This window comes from Lytechinus pictus, chromosome 3, assembly GCF_037042905.1.
Source record: "Lytechinus pictus isolate F3 Inbred chromosome 3, Lp3.0, whole genome shotgun sequence".
NCBI classification, from domain to species: domain Eukaryota; kingdom Metazoa; phylum Echinodermata; class Echinoidea; order Temnopleuroida; family Toxopneustidae; genus Lytechinus; species Lytechinus pictus.
The window spans coordinates 3860996-3883158 of NC_087247.1; the positions used below are offsets into that span (position 1 = coordinate 3860996).

Genomic DNA, 22163 nt, shown 5'->3' on the forward strand with positions numbered 1-22163 from the left:
CTTAGATTGACTTCAGGAAAACCTTCCATCGCTTACGTTTACAAAGGTCCCATGAGTCTTCAAGAACATGCACATCCACTTGTCGGCGTCTTTTACAGCTTATATTTGTTTCTAATTTAGATGAGATATTATCCTATATTTTTTGGGGGTAAAAAACACCGACAAATGATTGGTAAAGCAGTTCAATAAATGTCAGCGTATCCTGAACATAGATTGACTATTAAACACCGTTTTCGCTCGATCATTAGTGTTTGTGTCTCTGACTTTAGCTTAATTCCACCACGCAAGTCAACATACGAACGTTTCTAATGGATATCAGTTTTTTAAATACCTTAAGTGTCCTGGTTGTGTTAGCATCCAGCATGAGGCAAGGATTGGCGGTGACAGGTGAGTGTTCTGACTTATTTATTACTTTGAAGATCTTCATTTTGGGGGAAAGAGGAGAGAGAGCATTTTTCTTTCATAAATATTGTTCCAAGAGTACAGTGAATGATGGTGGCTGCACTCTTAAAAAGGTTTGGCAAAAAAGGCTTAATGTTTGACCATCACTGGGCAACATACTGTCCACACAACTATTGGTTAAAATCTGTCCAAATTGGGTAATAAAAACTAATAATTGGGTAATAAATTTGCTTAATTTGATAATAATTGCCCTGAATATACATGTATATATTTTAACCAACATATATTACCCAACACAGTGGACAGTATGTTGTCCACCATTTTAAGTGTGTGTGCTTGAGATGCCCCATCTGAACATATGACGGCCTCTTCCCTGTATATGTAGCCATGATTGATTGATCTTTGTTTTACAACAGTTAAAAATAGTTGCATGACCTGTTTCCGTTTGGCCGTGTAAAACGATAAAAAATCAATCAGTATGCACTTAGAAAACAACTGTATACAAACAGCAAGAATGCAGAACATATTTCAACATGAACAAGTAGAAAACAATGGGAAATGTTAACAACTGACATTACAAAATCTCAGAAATCAATTGAACAAATATAAACACCAAGAAGACAAAGCAATTTAAACGAGAAAGAAAATGGTGGTGATCATGGCCGTACGCAAGGGGGGGGGGGCGGGGGCAAAAGGGCATTTGTCCCCCCCCCCCCGAAATTTCGAAAACTTGCATTTACTGAAAATTTTCGGAAAATACACAAAGTCGTCTCCGTGATTAGCTCTGTCGCTTCGCTCCCTTGCTTTCGAGTTTCTTCGATTTATTATTAAATGCGTCTTGCCCCCTCCCTAGGTAAAAAATGTCTGCGTATGGTTACGGTGGGGGTGGTTGGTGGTGTGGTAGAGAAGTGGTCGTTGTGATACAGTGGCGGAACTAACCGGGTTAGATACATTAGCATTTCGAGGCCATCGTGCGTGTCCACAATGGTGAGCCCGTCTTGAGCAGTGTGCCAAAACCGGCTAAATCCGCCACTGGTGGTGGTATCTCTATGATGGAAGTGTATACGTGATCATGGTGATGGCGATGACGTTCGTAGATATGCTGATGTCTTGAATTACTGGGTTCCTTTTTATTTTGCCCCAATGCCCTTTTCATTCGTCTTAAGTGATTTTTTTTTAATTTCTTCCATCTGCACTGCAATCTGGGAATGTGTCATTTAGAAAAACATAACTGGATGCGGTACTTTAAAATAATGTAAGGGAACACTCGGTTGATTATATAATGAACTTGAGGGGGGGGGTTGTGCTGTCAGTGCTTCAATTATCTTCTGTAAGACGTACTTGAAGCCCAAACCAAATTGGTCTCGTTAATAGTGAAAGATTGCCATAGCGTGAATGTTAAGATACTAGCCAAAACGTTATTTACAGATACTTAATTTTCTGTTTGAATACAATTTGTTATATGAATCAGTTATTCAGAGGATTTCACGTTTCACTTCCCCTACCCTTGAATATTTAATGTGTTTCCTAAGCGTTTCATTAAAACCTCCATTTGACCTTACGAACACTACTACTCACAAATTGATATGGATTGCACAAGGCAAGACTGTCGGTTTTTTTTTTTTTTGGTTTAATTTTGATATAATGTCGGAGTGCTATTCCATGCATGCTCATGCACGTTTCCAGATAAAGCGTCTCACAAATCATCATAATAAACTCTATATTTTTACTGTCCATTAGATTCAAGTTCTGAAAATCTATCAAAAGATGATCGACATTATTTTTTATACAACAGAATCAACAGTGTTAAAACAAAGCATAAGAATCATAGTGAAATATGTCTGTAATTCATTTATGACCACTGATATGAAATATTGCATTACTAAAAAGAGCGATTTTTTGATGAGCAAGGTTCTGTCTTGATGGATCCATCGTGTGGCTGAGTTGCTTGCTTTCGAACAAGACTTAACAATTATTGGTCTGAGAGGTTTTCGAACAAAATATTGTGTAGAGAATGAAGGGAACGAAACTCTTAACCGACCAGCTATTTTATTGAAATAGGTGAATGTGGAGAGTATGTGATTAAGACAGAGCAAAGATAGCAAAAGAAGATGACCAAAGGAGGAAAAGAAGTGACGAGACCTTAACATTATAATTAAGTACATACGGAAAAAGATGCTAAATATGAGGAGAAGAGGAAGAATTACATATGATAAGGAAAAAAGGAAGAAGTATACAAAAAAAATCGAAAAGGAAGAAATAGAAGGATAGGAATAGAAAGGAGGAGAATAATAAAAAGAAGAAGAAGTGAATACAAAGAAGAAATATAAGAATGAAAAGATGGAGGAAAAGAAGAATGATGAAGAATAAGAAGTCGAAGGAAAATATAAAAAAATAATGAAGAGGAGAAAAATAGGTGTAAACTAACAAAAAATAATAAAGGAGTGGAAAAAAGAATGATGGAGGAAAAAACAAACACGGAATTCTTCTTAATTCACGGACATCTGAAACTAACAACACAAATAGGGGGGGGGGGTGTAGGAAAACCATATTCTGACCCTTATAAAAATGTATCCATGTACCTCCATTTTACAAGTGCATGCATTTTGGTATATCACTGAACTTTGTATCGAAGAAAATGACAAGAGGAACAAGAAACTAAACAAGAATCGGAGCAGAGGGAATTTGGAGGCATGATACCCCAGGTCCAATACTAATGGCTTCAGACAAAGTGGCGCCACAATGCTTTCATCAGTGACTCCTACCAACCCATGCATATTACCATATTACCACCCAATATCATTAACTTGGTATACATGCTGTTATATTTTACGTTATATTTGAGTTTACGTTACGCAAGGTTGTCAATTATAATGGCAAACATTGGAGTAATCAAGAACTCGAATTCAATTCTAAAATTTAAATGTGTTTGTAATGTGGTCGAAAGGAAGAGGGGAGGGGGATTCATGCACTGAACACTAAATATAATTATGAATAAATATATCAGATGCGATGGGAGTGTTATTGTATTTCATTTGAACTTAGTCATGTTAGCGGCGACGTAACACTTCATTATTTTCATTAATTATTTTCTTATTTTGAAACATTTAGAGTATTTTTTTCCTCAATCCTTTTATTTTGTTGCTGGTCTTCTTGCGAAAATCCAGTGCACTAAAATCCAAGTCAATCCGTATTGATGCAGTGCTTAATCTTGTTGATTAACAAATTAGTCTGGTAATGATAAGATAATGTGTTAACGACGCAGCCATCTCACCGACCATTATCCCCAAAGTACAGAGCGCATTGTTGTTCCAATTAAACGTGTTTTAAGATGCAGTCATTGGGATGCAAGAGATGCTGAGGTAATTCGAACTTACAGATGTGATAGCAATACATACGACACGGTTCCATTAGCGGAGAGATCCAAATTGCTTCTTAAAGGAGAATGAAACTCTTGGAGCAAGTTAGCTTATGTGAAAGCAGAAAAATCAAAGAATAAGATCAACAAAAGTTTGAGTAAAATAGGACTAGCAATAGAAGAGTTATGAGCATTTGAATGTCGAGATCACTAATGCTATGGAGATCCTCCCATTGGCAATGCGACCAAGATCTGTTATGTCACAGATGAACAACTCTCCCCTTTTGGACACTGAAAATATACCCCAAAACATCTCTTTTTGCTCATTCTAATCATATGACAAACGATTCATCAATGATATAATGTTGTGAAACCTCCGTACTTGTCCTCTCATATAAAGAGAACACCTCACCTTGTGATAGACTCTATAAAAGTGAGAATATAAGTGAAATAAGTACTAAAGTAATGAGGGAGTTTTACGTGTGTGACATCACAGATCTTGGTCGCATTGCCAATGGGAAGATCTACATGGCATAAGTAATCTCAATATTCAAATGCTCATAACTTTCTTATTATTCATTCAATCTTCCTCAAACTTTCAACAATATGTTTCTTTGATTTTTCTCTTTGATATGGATTCAGCTGGTTTCAAGGGTTTCATTCTCCTTTAATGTCTAAATGAACCCATTTTCTTCTTCAAATTTGATACTATAGAAGATTGTGCTTCGTTATCCCCCCTACTTTTTGTCTCGCCTGCATAGCAGAGCGTGACTATAGGCGCCGCTTTTCCGACGGCGACGGCGGCGTCAACATCAAATCTTAACCTAAGGTTAAGTTTTTTTTAATGACATCATAACTTAGAAAGTATATGGACCTAGTTCATGAAACTTGGACATAAGGTTGATCAAGTATTACTAAACATACTGCCTGAGTTTCAGGTCACATGACTAAGGTCAAAGGTCATTTAGGGTCAATGAACTTAGACCATGTTGGGAGAATTATTTTCAAAATCTTAACCGAAGGTTAAGTTTTTGAAATGACATCATAACTTAAAAAGTATATGGACCTTATAGTTCATGAAACTTAGGCATAAGGTTGATCAGGTATAAGTGAACATCCTGCTTGAGTTTCAGGTCACATGACCAAGGTCATTTAGGGTCAATGAACTTTGGCCAAGTTGGGGGGTATTTGTTGAATTACTATCATAACTTTGAAAATTTATGGATCTAGTTCATAAAACTTGGACATTAGGTTAATCAAGTATCACTATATATCCTGTGCGAGTTTCAGGACCATGGTCAATGGTCATTTAAGGTCAATGAACTTTGGCCGTGTTTGGGGGTATTTGTTGAATTACCATCCTAACTCTGAAAGTTTATGGATCTAGTTCATAAAACTTGGGATATAAGAGTAATCAAGTATCACTGAACATCCCCTGTGAGTTTCAGGTCACAAAACCAAGGTCAAGGGTCAGTTAAGGTCAAACTTAGGCCATGTTGGGGTAATTGTTACTTTGAAAGTTTATGGATAGAGTGAATGAAATGTGGACATGGGTGTAGTTGACAAGTCTTAAGTCACCGTTCAAATGTCATTTATGGTCAATGAATGTGATATTATGTCATTATATGAATGGTATTTTTGTGAATGATTATTTTATAGTAGTTTTCAAAGTTAGCACTGCTGCTATATTAAATCGCGTAATGCAGGCGAGACTGCCAGAGGCGTTCCACTTGTTTTAATGATACTTTTAATCCGTCCGTTTATTCCACATTGAAATATCGCAATAAATTCCTTTTAAAGGACCACAAAAGTCTTTCCTTAGCTTGAACAGAGACATGCAGCGCTTAGAGATATTTCATTAAGCTCCATGTAAACAGATAAAGAATTTTGAGTGCTATATAATAATAATTGATATATATATCAAATATTATTGATTTATATATATATATATATTAAATGTGAGGTCTAAGAAACACATGAAAATTATGAAAGTCGCCTTGTGAGAATGTAATAAGAATGATAAGATGCAAAACAGCACGTTTATTGTGCCTTATTGTTTGCTTCCATGATTTTATTCAACATTTCAATTTTTTCTTCCAAGTTCCGTTGAAAAAATGGTTTGTAGCCATAGACACAGATTCATACAACAACGTCAAGCCCCTTTTCCATCTCTTGCATTTACATATAATTATATAATAGCAAACGATCTAGTCATGTTAGATTACAAAGCTAATCAGAGGGACATGCAATATTCTTTCAGTGAACAGGTTCTAGATATATCTTGTGGGGGTTTTCTTCCTTGTTTTGTTGCAACTTTTTACTCAAAGGATAAATATTGCAATTCAGGGCCCCGTCTTACAAAGAGGTGCGATTGATCCGATCAATTACAACTATGGACGGCCAGCAACGTCAACATCTTATTATGCATGTTCATTCAAAATATTGTCTAACTACAATGTATATTCATGCATTCATTGTTTTCTTGAAAATTCACTGCGCTTCTCTTTGTTTACAAAGGACATTGTGCAAATATCCTGTAGAAAAAAAATTATAACACTGATGGATTTCCATAGAGTTACAATTGATTGGATCAATCGTAACTCTTTGTAAGACAGGGCCCGGATCTATTAAATTCGAAATTAGGAATAGATACTCTATTAACTCTACGGCACGATCGTCAGGAAGATTTGCGATCATCCTTATAATTCGTCATTGATTAGTACATGTGAATAATGGTCTTGATAAAATTGCTTATTAGTGCATGATATTAGAGCTTGAATTGTTATTTTTATTTCTTCAAAGTATAAAGGCACACGCTCAAAATACTATAGTCATGTTGCAATATTTAGCATATTGATAACATCTTTAAAAATAACAGATGAAGAAAAGAAATGGGCTATATGGCGTAATGAGCCAAAAGTTTAAGGGGTATCACAATTTTTGCCTTATGTTGCCTTTTTTAAAGGAAAATTTAGTGATAGATTTTTAACCGACATTTAACATATAATAAATCATATTTCACAAATTTTCTGCTTCCTTCCTTTCTTGGAAGTGCATATTGCAAAGGATTAGAAGGGATTTGAACACAATATTTTTTTTTTTTACACAAATATTTGCATTTTTGCTTTGTTATTTTAACCCCAATTCAAATCGACGTATATGTTAAAGTATCAATTTGATCACTGTAAATTTATTTTTCATACATAATTGAAATAGATATTCTATTGAAATTAAGTAGAAATATTGTGAACAATACTTTCATAAAACATGTCAATAAGGAGAAAAAATAAATGGGATTTTATATTGCTCAAATTTTGAATATTTTTCACAAGAATTATGTCGATAATTACATAAATATTTTACAACACTTGTGTTTCTCAAACACAAGAGTCTCGATTTTTAAAATCATGTATGATAATGATTTTCATTCTTTGTTTTTCAACTTATTTTTCTAAACTAACGCGCCCATAAAATAAAGAACAAATTAATCTTCAATTAAGCTTTATTAGTGGAAACTAAGACGTGGAGAAAAAGAAGCATAGAAACTACCGGATCAGTTAAACTAATGTATCGCAGCAGGTGCTAGTGCTGGCGCCGACTACGTTGCTGATATTCCCTCCACCTAATCACCATCATAATCGATTGTCTTTTGGTTTTTATCGCGTTTCCAGCTGCCTCTTACTAAAATCACAAATTGGTCTTGAAGAAAAAAATCGCCATTATCCTCCAACATAAGCTGCATAGCACATTTCAAAGAATAGGCGTTAACATTGCCTGGATAGACAATTAATAATGAAGGCAGTTATTGATTGATTACAAAAATGAGTTGTTATGTTCGTAATCCCTTGCGACGATAATCTTCTAAAATATGCATCTAAAGAGGAAAGGAATAAAGGGAAAACTCAATCTCCTTCACCATTCCCCTTTCATTATTATAGCATTTTATATCTTGAAGGTGTTACCTTTCGATTTGTTTCCGATAAATCATCTCTCTTTTTCCAACTGCCTCATCGAATTTGGCTCTGTTGCGTAAGACTAAAATGCTGTGAGTTTGATGTCTATAAGTGATTCTACTGACAGATTCTTGTTCAATAATCTTCGTCATGATTTAATTCATCAAAGTAAGTGAACACGTCAAAACTAGTTTTTCAAATAAATCCGACTGGATATACAGTAGTTGGATGACTCGGTGGATGACGTCATCATTGCAGCGTTACCTCATGTATTAGATTTTAGTCATGTTAGTTTTTTTTTTTTTGGGGGGGGGTGTTAAGAATTTCTGCATTTATTGTAAAAAAGAATCAAAATAGATTTCAATACATAAACATAATCATAATACGACAATAAAGTACATTGCAATGGGACAAATTTATAACAGAGGAACAATAACAAAATTTAGACATAAATACAATAAGCATAAGATAAAGTAATAAAAATGCAGCGGCAAACTATATAGAGCAGAATAATATTTCATGTGAAAATATGGCGACATCGTATACGATAAGGACTGAGGTCATAACGATCGGATGCTCTTTCCAATCGAAACAAATCTTGACTAGCCCCCCCCCCCCCCAAAAAAAAAAAGGGGGTCCTCAAAAAGAGGGGCATGTACTCTTGTTATACGCGTCTGTAACTTTGCGTTTCCAACGAATAAGTGATCCTTAAAAAGAGACATGGAGAGATTGTTCGGCTTCCTGCAGAAAATATGCTTATTTTAAACTCCATTTTTAAAGATGAAATTAAACGTGTGGAATATTCAGCTAGGCATAAAAGACAATTCACCGTGATGATAGTTTTTTCACGCCATCTTTTTGAACTGAGATCGGTAATTATAAGCTTGCCGATTAAAGTGAAATGAGATATTGATGGGTCATCCAGCTAAATAGATGTTAATTTCAAAAAGGCCTAAGTCTATATTGTTTTTTAATCGGCTCATAGGCCCGTATTCTGAAGTCAGGTTTAACTTAGACCATGGTCTAACTCTTTGCTAAAATTATGGGAAGCCAAAAGTGTCAAATTTTTTATTAAGTTGTATGTTTCTTATGTTTACTGTGCTCTTTCCTCATTCATCGATGGTGCAGACAATAATCTATTTATACTTCCTACACAATTATGAATGATTTGAGAGCCAAATGAGGTGAAATATTATATCTCTACTGTTAGTGATTTATGTTACAATTGGCTATCCATACTTAAACCACAACTTTAAACCTGAGTTAAAGTTAAACCCAACTTCAGAATACGGGCCAATGTGTGTATCAATATTAATATATAATAAATGATATTCAGTGATGTTTACATTGAATGGCGACCTATAATCAAACCTTTTACGATAACAATAAAATCCAGTAGGAACACACTTGGGGAGATATGCAGTATCTAACAATCGTGAAAAGGCTTCAGTGCCCGGTCTTCCTAACAACTTACCATGTACTTGAACATAATAAATCATGTCCTAGATACTAAATTGGGGCCAATTGCTTCTCAAATTTACGCAAATAACACTCAAGATGGCTTAATGTTGCCATTCATACATGCAGGTGGACGCTCAACTGTATATCCAGTGAACTTATTTTGGACGAATTAAAGATTTCCCGAGGACATTTTGGCCAAAACAGATGCTACGTACTCTTCTAGCGGAAATTATTTCAAAGACCGAGTATATGAGGGAGTATACAGGAAATACTATAAAATAGGCGCCATTATTAGAATAGAGTTATTGTATTTTTGCCCTAGATGGCGTGGCGATCGGAAAAATTGACCCGACTGAAAGAGAAAGAGAGGGGCACACAGACAAGGATGGTATGAATAATTCTATGATGGGAGAACGTTTCATGAAGAATCTTGTCAGTCTGATTAACTCTCTGCAAATCAGATGCTAGGATTTTTATTAGCTTATAGAACATATTTGTCAGCAAAAATACTCTCCGTGTTTCAGTTTCTACTAAGCGAGTTCTATGTTAAATTTGATAACAAGAATACCCTTTTTGCAGTAATAGGTTAGACCACTGGCTTTACAAAATGAAATTTCCATGATCACTGTGTGTTTCATGAATAGATTTATATACATTAATATTTGAATAGAAAGAGAGACGGGTTTGAATTGCACAACGACAATCTATCGATACCGAATTAAGAGTTACACTGCACGAGCCAGTGGCGGATCCAGGGGGGTGGCGCAGGGGGCGCGCGCCCCCCCTAATATTTGAGCGGCGCCGAAGGCGCCGCTCAAAAAAAAATAAAAGAAAATTAAAAGAAAGAAGAGGCGCTGCTTGAAAAAATAAAAATAAAGGAAAGAAAAGAAAAGAAAAGGCGCCGCTTAAAAAAAATTATACACTGATATAATATTAGCAACAGTAAGGAAAGACTATATCCCCCAGCAAAGCACAATCATATCATCTTCCTTATCTTTTCTTTTAACTACCCTTTTCCCAACAACTTCGCCGGTTAAAAATAATCAGCAGTGCGCTGCCTGCATATAACTGGCGCCAATCAAGAATAATCAGCGCCACCTTAATCTAAATCGGCGCCGGACAAGAATAATCAGCGCCATTTGGTTATAAATCGGCGCCGGTACAGAAAAATCGACGCTGCCTGAGTTCTTAACCGGCGCCGATCAAGGATAATCAGCGCCACCTAAATCTAAATCGGGGCCGGACAAAATAATCAGCGCCATCTGGTTATAAATCGGCGCTGCCAGAGTCTTAACCGGCGCCGATCAAGAATAATCAGCTCCACCTAAATCTAAATCGGCGCCGGGCAAGAATAAACGGCGCCATCTGGTTATAAATCGGCGCCGGTAAAGAAAAATCGGCGCTGCCTGAGTTCGTAACCGGCGCCGATCAAGGATAATCAGCGCCACCTATATCTTAATCGGGGCTGGTCAAGAATAATCAGCGCCATCTGGTTATAAATCGGCGCTGCCTGAGTCTTAACCGGCGCCGATCAAGAATAATCAGCTCCACCTAAATCTAAATCGGCGCCGGACAAAAATAATTAGCACCACCTGGTTAAAAATCGGCGCCAGTCAAGAATAATCGGTGCCTCCTGGTTCTAAATCGGCGCCAGTCAATTATGAATTGCCGCTGCCTGAATCTTACGTGACGTCGGTAAAAATAATCAGCACTACTTGTTCTAAATCGGCGCCGGTCAAGAATAATCAGCGTCCCCTGGTTCCAATAAATAGGCGCCGGTAGAATAATGAAGAAGGGCCTATTGCCAACCAAATCTAGATCGGCGCCGGTCAAGAAAGATCAGCGGCACCTGGTTATACATTTTATTGTTGAATGGTCATAACAAAGCTTATCGCATGCCCTTACAGAGTGGACTGGGGCGGGGCAGTTGCCCACAGAATGACATATGTCATAAAATCTTTAATTTATTTTAAAAATACCAGAATCATACAAAAGCGTAGAGCAAATCCTTTAATTTTGATCTTATTTTCCAATGCTTTAATAAAAAGAAGGTCAGTCACTTTTCTTCTTTACACATTCCACATTGTGCCACCTCTATGGCCTTTAGTTTAAGACAGCTACTATAGTGTTTTATGAAGATGATTCGATATTTTAGCCCAAAACTTTGCTAAAACCCGTTGCTAGTACCGGGAGTGTATGATTACGCAACCAGTCGTATATTGAGATTGAGCTACACAACTCGTTTTTTATTCAAAATCGTGCTTAAATCATCCGCTTCTCAGATTGGAATATAAAAATTTTCAGCTCGCGCTTCGCGCTCGCATCATTTCTGTAGCAAAACCCCATACTTTTCATGATTAAATAGGTGAATAGAATGTCCCTTTTTCAGGACTAAACGTCAAAAGAACTCCCGCTTCGATTTGCAATAATCTTTTGCTGGATATAATCTTGTTCTTTATTACAAACGTCCATTATTAAAACTCATTTTTCTTCAGATCCAAATACCAAAATTTTAAGCTCGCGCTTCGCGCTCGCATCTATTGTTTTTTTAGATACCCTTCTTAATCATTGGGACCAAAAATGCATAGAATATCAAGCTTTCTGGTCAGAATATAAAGAAATTTCAGCTCGCCCTCGGCACTCGCATTATCTGTGTAGTGAGATATGTATCCTCCTCATGAGTTACTAAAAACAGTCCTAAACAGGCACCTTTTTCCTGTTTTCAGGTCAGTATACTAAAAAATTTCAGCTCGCGCTTCGCGCTCGCATTAATTTGTTGGTGAGATATGTGTTTCTATCTCATGAGCCATATAAATATATGCATATGTGTGTGTGAGTTTGTTTGTTTTGTGTGATATCGAGCGCCTTTGGAAAGTTGATTCATGATATTGCCCCCTAAATCTTAAAAAAGGATCGACGCCCTTGTGTATATATATATATACATATAGTAAAAAAAAACTTGTATCTCTATTAATATACAAAAGTATTAGCCTCATAGCAATAAAAGGGTTAATACACGAGATTTTGAAATTTTCGAGTCTTGCCCCCCCCCCCCGGAAATATTATCTGCGTGTGGTCATGCAAAATGGCATGACTGGAAATCCTACATTTTGAAAAGAGCATTTGACAGGGTCAGACTTTACTCTTTTTTCAACATTTTCTTTTATGGCGCCGGTGAAGTGCAAAAATATGTGCGCCGCTCGGCAGTGCGCCCCCCCTTTCGCCAAAAGCTGGATCCGCCTATGCGAGCAGTATTTTGCGCTTCAAACGGGGCTGTAATGTAATCATGAAGGTCTGAGTTGGTACATCTCCTTGGTACAACTGTCTCCTTCATACCTGAGTTAACTCATAAACAAGGTTGTTTTGAGCTTGCGAAGATCAGTGGTGTAGCGAGAGTTCATCAACCATAGGGGGACAATGCCCCCTGGCAATCGTTTCACCGGAGATGGAAAACACTCAGTTCTCCCGGGGAAAAAAAATTAATGATTCTACATTTGAATTCGACTAATCAAGCAGAATGCTGCATGATGGCATCCCATGCATAAGTTCATTTTCACTGTCCTTTCGTTATTTCCGCTTTTTATTTAATTTTCGTTAAATAACAGGGGTGGGACCAAGTCTCTACGGCACATCCCCAATCGCTGCGCCGCTGGCGATACGGGTTAAGACGAAGGTATGGGTAAGGTGGTAATTTGATGCTCCTCTGTATTGATTCAGGCCTATTGTATTGGAGCTTGCATTTCCTTCTTTTCAGGAATAGAATCGAGTTATCGAGTCGACGTTCACATCTAAGGTAGATGAACAGTATACCGAGACATGTGATATTATCGGTTGATGAATGAACCATTGGTGGCTCTGAATGGTTTCTTCTAGTACGTGCCACTCCTTTACTAAAGCCGCATTATATTGATGAGTACATACGTGTATTGGCTTATCTAGTTTGGCGAACTTCTGGAATGGTTTTCATTGGTTTATAAAAGAGAGTTAAGATATTAAACAATGTTTGGAATTCAATCGGATGTATCCGCAAATTCGTAGGTGTATGGCTTAAAAAGTTGACGAAGTGCTTTTTCATAGAATAGTTATTCGTATAGGTATGGGTTTTTTTTTCTTCTTTTTTTTACAGTTCATGATGTTTTCTTTCTGGGAATTGGATGAATTTGTACTGGTAATGAGCCTTATTAAGGTCTTCTAAATATTATCCCTTCACACTGAAGCGATGAAAATATATCTAGAATATATCTATGACAATTAAGGAGCAAAGACACTGCACTGTTAGATATAATCAATGTATTGCATTCAAATTTTGAATATAATTTTTGTCCATTTCGATCTTGGCATTTGATGATCCCTTTCGTTCAAGAACTTCGAGATGAATGAATACTATTCAACATGAATTATTTTCGACGTTATATAATATTTGCATTGTCCCAGAAGGACAAACGAAATCTATCTATAAAGCGCTTTTACTATACGGAAGTCATAGCTGAATTCATTAGCTGTCATTCGGTACTTAGAATAGTGGACACGCAAACCTACTTGTTGCTCCGTCGCGTCGTGAAGATCTTGGAAAAGCGTTCAGATAGAATACCACTGATCAACCTTGATAGCATTAATTTATAATTTGTGTTCATTTAATGTTTTACTTGTCATTTATTTCATTTTTCATATTGCAGACTGCATATCATCACCCTGTGAAAATGGAGCAACTTGTGTGCCTCTCCCAGGTGGCTATGAATGCAACTGCCTGACCGAGTACTACGGAGACAGATGCGAGAACCTGAACCCGTGTCTTAAATTCGACTACTGCGCAGACCGTGGCAATTGTAGCAGTATCCAAGGCTCCACCTGGGACTGCGACTGCTTCTCGGGATACGTGGGCTACAAGTGTAAGCACATCGACTCTTGTGCTTCGGGACCTTGTCCAGAAGGCACGACGTGTCAGAATGTGTGGCCAAGCTCCTACAGATGCATTTGCGAGCAGCACGGGTACTACGGAGCAGAGTGTGACAACTTCAATGCGTGCTCGAGCTCGCCATGTTTGAATGGAGGGAAGTGCCTCCACATCTCAAGTCAGGAATACAACTGTGACTGCAACCCAGACGGGGACGTGACCGGGTACTACGGCCAGAATTGTGAGAACTTCGACCCCTGTCTACCCGAACCGTGCGACGAATTCGGAGGAACGTGCAGAAATATTTCAGACACCGACTACTTCTGTGAATGCTTTCTCGGATTTCATGGAAATTTCTGTTCCAGTTTTGACGTGTGCATGACGTCACCCTGTCTGAATGATGGTGTATGCGAATCATACAACAATGGAACGAACTATACGTGTCACTGTCCACCTATATATCGGGGATCTCACTGTGAACGATTACGTGAGTAAAATATGATTTTAAGCACTGGTATACCATTTAAATGCAGGATTTAATGGTATAAGAAATAAGAGCTAATTGTGAAACTGAATGGAAATAAATGACAGCACAAAAAAATAGTATAAGAATAACACCCAAGTTTCTTTCCTTTTATGTAAGAATACCTTTACCATTTGGAACTCTGGCATTTGTTGTCTATAGAGGGAGTCCATTGCAGTCTATGCTGTTCGTTTTGTTCCATTCCAAGTTTAATATAAAAACATGTTGATGAGAACAATTACTGTGACAGGCCTATATACTCATACGGCTCTCAAATTTAAAAAACATATTTTCTTAACGATGACCTTTAAGGTCTATTCAGCTTAATGAACTTCACCGTGCTGAGTTTTTATTAAATTCGTCAAGGTGCCATTAAAATGTTTAATATAAGGTAATGATCTAGCCAAATAACTCAAACACATAGGGCATAATCTGCCATATGATGTACGTCTACGTCGAATATTTAGGTAAACCTATGTCCTTTATAACATATAGATTAAGGGATTGAGGAAGAGAGAGAGAAAAAGGGGGAAATGTGGATGAGATTAATCTAAGAATGAAGGGTGGGCTGTGAGTTTTAGAAGGAAGATAATGAGAAAGTGGGGGAGGCAGAAGAGAGAGGGTGTGTGTTTATGTGCGTGTGTATATGGGTATTAACGGAGAAAGGGGAGAAAAAAAGTGCCGGGGCGTGTAGGTGTGTGAGTGCGGGATGTGTGTATTAAATGATGGGGTGGGGTGTGACTGAGAAATGAACAGAAAAGGAATAAGTGAGATGTAAGAGTGTGAGAAAAATGAAATGTGGATATGTGAATATCTTTATGACAAAGAATGAGAAAAAAAACATGGTCACTTAGTGATAAAGATACAGGATGAAAGAGGGGTGTATTTGCATAAAGTGGAGGAATGAAAAAAGAAAAGAAAAAGAAAAAGAAAGAAAGAAAATTAAAGAAAAGAAGGTAAAGAGATGGAGGAGTCTTATAAATGTTGATGGCAAAGCAGCATGTGAGGAAGATGATGATGAGGAGGAGGAGGAGGAGGATAAATGATAATGATGGTTATGATGAGAGATCGAAAAATGAGACGGAAACTTGCACCAATAATGACTTTATCATTTACATGATTATGATCATTTTGTGAGATATAATGTCCCAAGTAAGTTCTCGTACCTACTCGCTTTACTCTCTCAAATTGTCAGGTCAATGTCTTGGTGATGTGACAGTGGATATCAAGGGCATCATCAGTTGGCCTGATATCGACGTGGGAACTAACACAAGCTCACAGTGTGCGTCAGGTGGGAATAACGTGACCCGCCATTGCTACTTCGAGGAAACAAAGAATGCTGCAAGGTGGACGTTCCCAGATACATCAGAATGCGAGAAAGTAAGCTTAATGGCCTGTTCTTTCTCCATCCAAAACAAAATTCTGATTAATCATACCTTTCATTGGTGGCTTCATTATTCCATTAAGTGAAAAAAATTATTATAACGGGGTATATTCGCACAGAGAGCCCGTAACGCTTTAAAGAACTTAATCTTTTATGACAAATAGTATTAATGAAATACTTTTGTATTTCATCTTTCTTAAAGGCGAATTTGACCAATGAAGTTGCGGCTACAATGACGTCATACCTTCGGGATTCAACCGGAAGTAATCCCGCTGAGATGGGAGACTCGGAGGTTTCTTCTGCTTCAGAACTTCTTGATGCAGTGGTCGAGTTTTCTTACGAACAACAAGAGGTTAGTTTCCCTGTCCTCATAGCTTTGAATAGAGAATTTACGACAGAAAACGGGAACCATCCTTATAACGTATGAATACTGAATGGGTCAATTCATGGGTCAATACTCCAAATGTATAAGGGACACATTCCTTGCAGCACTTGAGTTGCATCACTGCGTTCTGTTCACCATGTTCACAGTACCAAAATTATTACAACTTTATTTCATGAAAACCATGAACATGAAGGGGGGGGCATTCCCCGTATACAGGTAATGGGTATTCAATGGGCTGATTATTCTTTCCTTGCTGTTTAAATGCTGTCAATGTGGTCCCGCCCATGCTGTAGTAAATATTGGGTAAAAATTTTACCACCACGGGGTTAATTATGTGTCCAACCAATGTGGGGCAGTATTTTACCCAATGTGGGAAGCAGTAAGGTTAAAAAATAAGCATCAATCACTTAAGAATGGCAAAATTTTCATCACACTGGATAAATCAAAATGCCCAAAAGAAATGATCAATATTGGTTGGACACATAATTACCCTCCTGGAGCACTTTTACCCAGTATTTTTTTAGAGTGCAGAATCGTGTCTATTAATCCATTTATTCAAATGCGAAGAAAAGAGACAAGGCCTGTATATCAAGAAATGACAGTGACAATGGTTGTCATTGATATTTTCAACTGGTTGCCAACGCGAGCGGCCTGAACACTATGAATTCTCTAGAGAAAAATATAAAACGCCCCTTGTGCATGTTATATATCTGCGGTCACAACCCTACTCGAGAACTTGAATGTTCTTCAAAAATTTTAGCCTCTAAACTGCAGTTACAATCCACTGCACCTTCTTTAAAGTTAGAACACGTAAGGTAAATATTTCAAGAACATTGAAGTAAAAAGGAGGACGAGTCCATCCAGGTCATGCAGGTAGATCGATACCGGGCAATTTTTTAAACGTATAATCTAATATGCCAATGATATAGGCCAACTATAATGTCATTATGGATTGGGCTGAAAGGATGATGGAACCCCATCAGCCAGTTGCCCTGGCTGCGCTCAAATCGTTAGCCCGTAATAAATTAATGCAATCTTTTCTTCTTCAATTATCATTTTGTACTCTAAATTTTTTAAAGCGTGTTTTTTAGAAAGGTAAGATAATAAATTTTCAAATGAGAATAATATAAATAATAATATGAACCGTTTATGATGCTCCGATTATCCAGTTGCCTATTCAGTGGTGTACGGTTACATGGTTTTAGCTCCAGCTACGAAAAGCGCTTGGTGCATTCACGGAATTGATCCTGCCAGGTACCCATCAATTTGTATCAAATTGAATCAATATCTTGCTGAAGGAGATTACGCCTTGGCTTGGATTGGAACCCACGACCCTCTGTCCTGAGACTACTTCATCCACTGGGCCAAATATCAAGAATACCGATAAATGTCCAACTCGATTATCGAATTACCGAAGTCAGTGTGAAAACACACGTAGTGCTATTTTTATCAGGTGCATTCCTTGCACGATGTAGCTCCATGGTTTCATCATTATCTACGGAATACTGGAATGTACTTTGACATATACATGTAGATATACGGAAGCCCAAAGAGCTTGCCAGTTAGGTGATGTATTTTGAGCATGCATCGCAATTTAAATTGAACTCAACACCGGGGTCGATGCTCGATATTTCGAGGGGCATTGGCACTAGATAGGCTAGATCACTCAAATATAGGGTCGGCATATCTTTGGCAATAGGTTGTTTAAAAACTTAAAACACTTTTAGATTTTAATCTCTTGTATATTGTGAATGAGATCGAGGTCACTGCTTTGACCTGGGAACTTATGTGTAAGTTCCCTGCTCGAAAAAACACAGTGTCATACAGTGTGATCACAGTTTGTTCACATATTGGACTATGTGAAAATATTATTCACACCGTTAAAATGCTCGAATTCAACAGAGTGAATATATTATCACACTGGACGTCTCAGCAGTGTGACTGTTCGCAGCGTGTTAACATGGTCGATTATGTGAATATGTGATTCACACTGTTGAAATGCTCAAATTTAAGTGTGGAAGGTGATTTCACATTGTGATCCACACTATCAACACACTGTGGCACACACTGAGGGACATTGTATTCTTTCCAGTAGCATTGTGAGCGTATGAGGCAGAGACAGACTGTGGGTGTTTGTGCTTGTACCATAGATACATATATTAGTTTGGTCTTATATCGATGTGTGTTTGTACGCAGGTGTACGGACTACCATTATGAACTTTAATACACTTTATCGACTTCTCCGTTATGACAGTTCAGCTACCTTTATTTCACTTTATGTAACTTCCATACTTATACTGTGAATTCTGAAAAGAATATTCATTAGCAGTAATCATGGTAAAAGATAAAGATAGATCATCAGAAAAACCTTTTTTTTAAATTCTGCTCCTATAATGAAACGGCTGGTATTCGAACCAGACTTTTAAAACGAATTTACAGAACGCTTAAGGTGGTTTTATTGATTTTATTTGTATAATAATCGAACTTTATATGTCGTCATCAAATATTCATGTACCAGTGTTGATTGCACATCATTATGAAAGGGGTGTTGATATTCCCCATAGGACAATTAATGGTGACAAATGCCAACAATAGGGAATGCATTTCGATAAAAATATAATATATGTTATCTGATAATTTGGCAAACCGGCAAATGTCTGATTATTCATCTGAACCGTTCGGGTAATTTCTTCTTAAACCTCCCTGATGTATTGTTAAAAGATTGTATAATATTTAAAACAAAAGCCAAATTACTGTCTAACAACCTCAACACAAGTCTCCCATGTGCAACGGTCCTATTTGAGGTAATAATATCTGCGTGCAAACCATTTTTTCTATATATTTCTCAAACTATGACGAAGTTGTTATTAGTGGGTACATAGACTTTTATCAGTCTGAGAATATTATAAAAAACAAACTTGGAGAAACGTGCAAATATGTGACTGGTCCTTACTCCTTTTTTTTTGTTTTTCATCTACGATTTTGTTCAAAGATGCATATACACTAAAAACAATGAGTAAAATTTTACCAAATATTGGGTAGAAAGGGAACATGCATGTTTGCTGGTTATTTTTTAACCTCCTCCCCCTGCCTATTTCAACGCAACATTGCGTAAAATTTACAATAAATTGCCAATATGGATACAAATGCCATATCTAGACGTGACTTGTTCATTAAAATGTTAAGTGTGTTTTTTTCTCTAGCTTTTAGAATCGTGTCCATTCTTCCATATTTTTATCATTCCTGTTTTCTCATTTCTTTTTTTTGGGGGGGAATTATTTCTTCTTACTTTCAGTCACAGATTGGTTAAATGTTTTCCAATCAAATTAATAAATACCAATCGTTCTGGGTAAATATAATAAGTTGGAGAATGAACGATTAAATTCAAATTACTCTTTTTCCACACAGATGGCTGGTAATATGATGGAATGCGTAAGCAATCTTTTGGAAGTAGAAGATCATGTTTTGGAGTCGAGTGCACGGAATTCGGGAGCTGATACCAGGTAGGCTTCAAACTCTCTTAAAATGAGACGTGTGTTCGAATGCATGGCTTGAAAGTCTCAATTTGGAAGTTTATACTTTTTATTTATGAATATGGAGTGAATTAAAAATGAAAAAGAACTAATATATTTATACAAGTTGTGATGTCAAACTTTATCAGGCGAAAAACACGAATTAGCTCAAGGGCGGGTTATGTCTTGCAGATACTGCACATGGTGAAAGACTTCTAGATATGTCGGCTGAGATGGTTTTGTTGGGTTTAGAAATATAAATGATGATGGGGACTTGGAAACAGCAGGAGACATGGGAGGAATGGGACCGATACAGGAAAGATACCATTCCAAAGATAAAATGCTAATTCAAATCCATCCAAATAAAAAGAAACCTGTATTTGAGACTTGCTCTCGGTTTTGTTGAGTTGCTGTATCAGGCCCTAGATACGGGATGAAATGAGAAGATAGGTGCTCTGATGAGGTTGCGAAAATGTCGACATTGTAGACGAGGAAAATGGAAATAATTGGCAAATCCTCATGGTGCAAATAAAAAAATAAAAACAATGAACACACTCTCAAAACAAATCAGTCAAAATGACTAGTTAATCGGGTCAGCTGGGTGCAACTGTTATTCTAGTCACATTTGACTATTTTCTAGTCGTATGTTACTAGAACAGAGTCATTTCTGACTAGAATATACGTCAGAAATCTGATTAGACATATCAGTTGCACCCAGCTGACTAATGATCTAGTTAATTTGACTGATTCGTTTTCAGAGTGCAGATCCTACATTATAGTTTATATTGGTTAATATCGTCTCAAATGTAATAATGATTTTCATACGATATGTGGATTACATATCGTCTGTTTGCACAGTATGTTTTCACAGAAAAGTGATATTTTTATCTCACTTAATACAAATGAATACAAAGTACTCAATAAACCACATGGCTGTCCCCTAGCGATACTGGTTTAGATAGACGTAATAAATAGCACACATATTTAGCTCAACCTGCCTTCCTTGATTGTGTTCTGCGAATTACAAATTTTCGTTTAATTTTTCTTTCTGAAATTAGTATAAAAAAAGAAAGTTAAGTAAACGAAAGTTCCATATTGCTGATTATATCCTACATTGGCTTATGCAATCAAATCGAGTACCCATCGACTTTGAAGAGGAGAATATTTGATGAAATTTACTTCTTTCTCTTAAAATCTGAGTTTTTTATGATTGTGATATTATCCCCACTAGTTCCTGGAAGGAGGCTGGGTAAAATTCCCTAGACATGCTAAAGGTGAAATGTATGAAAGATTTCATCCCGCTATTCTTTACTAGGCATCATTTCTTCTCCTAAAAAAACCCCGAAGGGTTTGGTTTGATGGAGATGTCGCAACACATAAGCCACCATTTTCACAAAATTCTAGACTGGGATGGAACACTACTTGCAAAGAAAAGAAAAAAAAAGAGTTTGTAGAGAAAGGCAACCGATACCTTGTCAACGTGAGAAGAGGCCCTGTCATTCATTTTTATTTCGTCAACCCTCCCCCTTCTATCCCCTCCCTCTCCCCCTCCCATTCCCTCTGTCTTTCTCACTCCCTTTTTGATACATACCCACACCCACTCACCCACACTCAGTATCATTCATATTGATATCCTCTGCGGATCTTCTGGTGTGTAGGGGTACATGCTTTCTCCCCCCCCCCTTCTCGCTATCCCCTATCCCTTTCTTCTTCACTCTCACACACATACACACACAACCTCGCCCACACACACACCCTCTCGCACACACGCATTAACACACACCCGCATACACCCCTGCACGCGCACATACTATCTCTTTCTGGGGACTTTTTTCGTGTTTCGATGTACGGTGCATTTTCTGTCTTTCTCTCATTTTCCTGCCTTTCTAGCCCAAAGCCAGTTATTTCCTTATCTGAAGTGACAGGAGGCCTGAAGACTCAAGACATTTGAGGGTGCTTTCTGTCACATGTTTTGATGTACTCGAGATGAATGCAAACTAATTTCCTTGTCGAGCGTATGGCAAGCCGTTTTAGCATTCCTATTTCTTGATATCAAGAAATCGAATTCTTGATATCAAGAAATAGTTTTGTGTAGTTAAGCAATGATAATTCTTGATATCAAGAAATCGAATTCTTGATATCAATAATTAATTTCTTGATATCAAGAAATAGGATTAATTGCTAAAACGGCTTGCCATACGAGCGTGTTTACGCTGTTTGATTGGTCATGCCCTTGAGCTTTTGGGTTCGCGCATCGTCTCTATATTAGTTAGTTCACATTGAGGTTGGTT

General features: G+C 37.3%; 1 protein-coding gene across 1 annotated transcript; it reads left to right on the plus strand.

Moving 5' to 3' along the window:
* Nucleotides 1-362: 362 nt before the first annotated feature.
* On the plus strand, nucleotides 363-21298 carry LOC129256021 (notch homolog 2 N-terminal-like protein A). Its single transcript, XM_064097895.1, has 5 exons — nucleotides 363-387; nucleotides 13851-14555; nucleotides 15787-15971; nucleotides 16178-16327; nucleotides 19769-21298. The coding sequence occupies exons 1-5, from the start codon at nucleotides 363-365 to the stop codon at nucleotides 19865-19867; spliced, it is 1164 nt and encodes a 387-aa protein (XP_063953965.1). The 3' UTR covers nucleotides 19868-21298.
* Nucleotides 21299-22163: the final 865 nt, after the last annotated feature.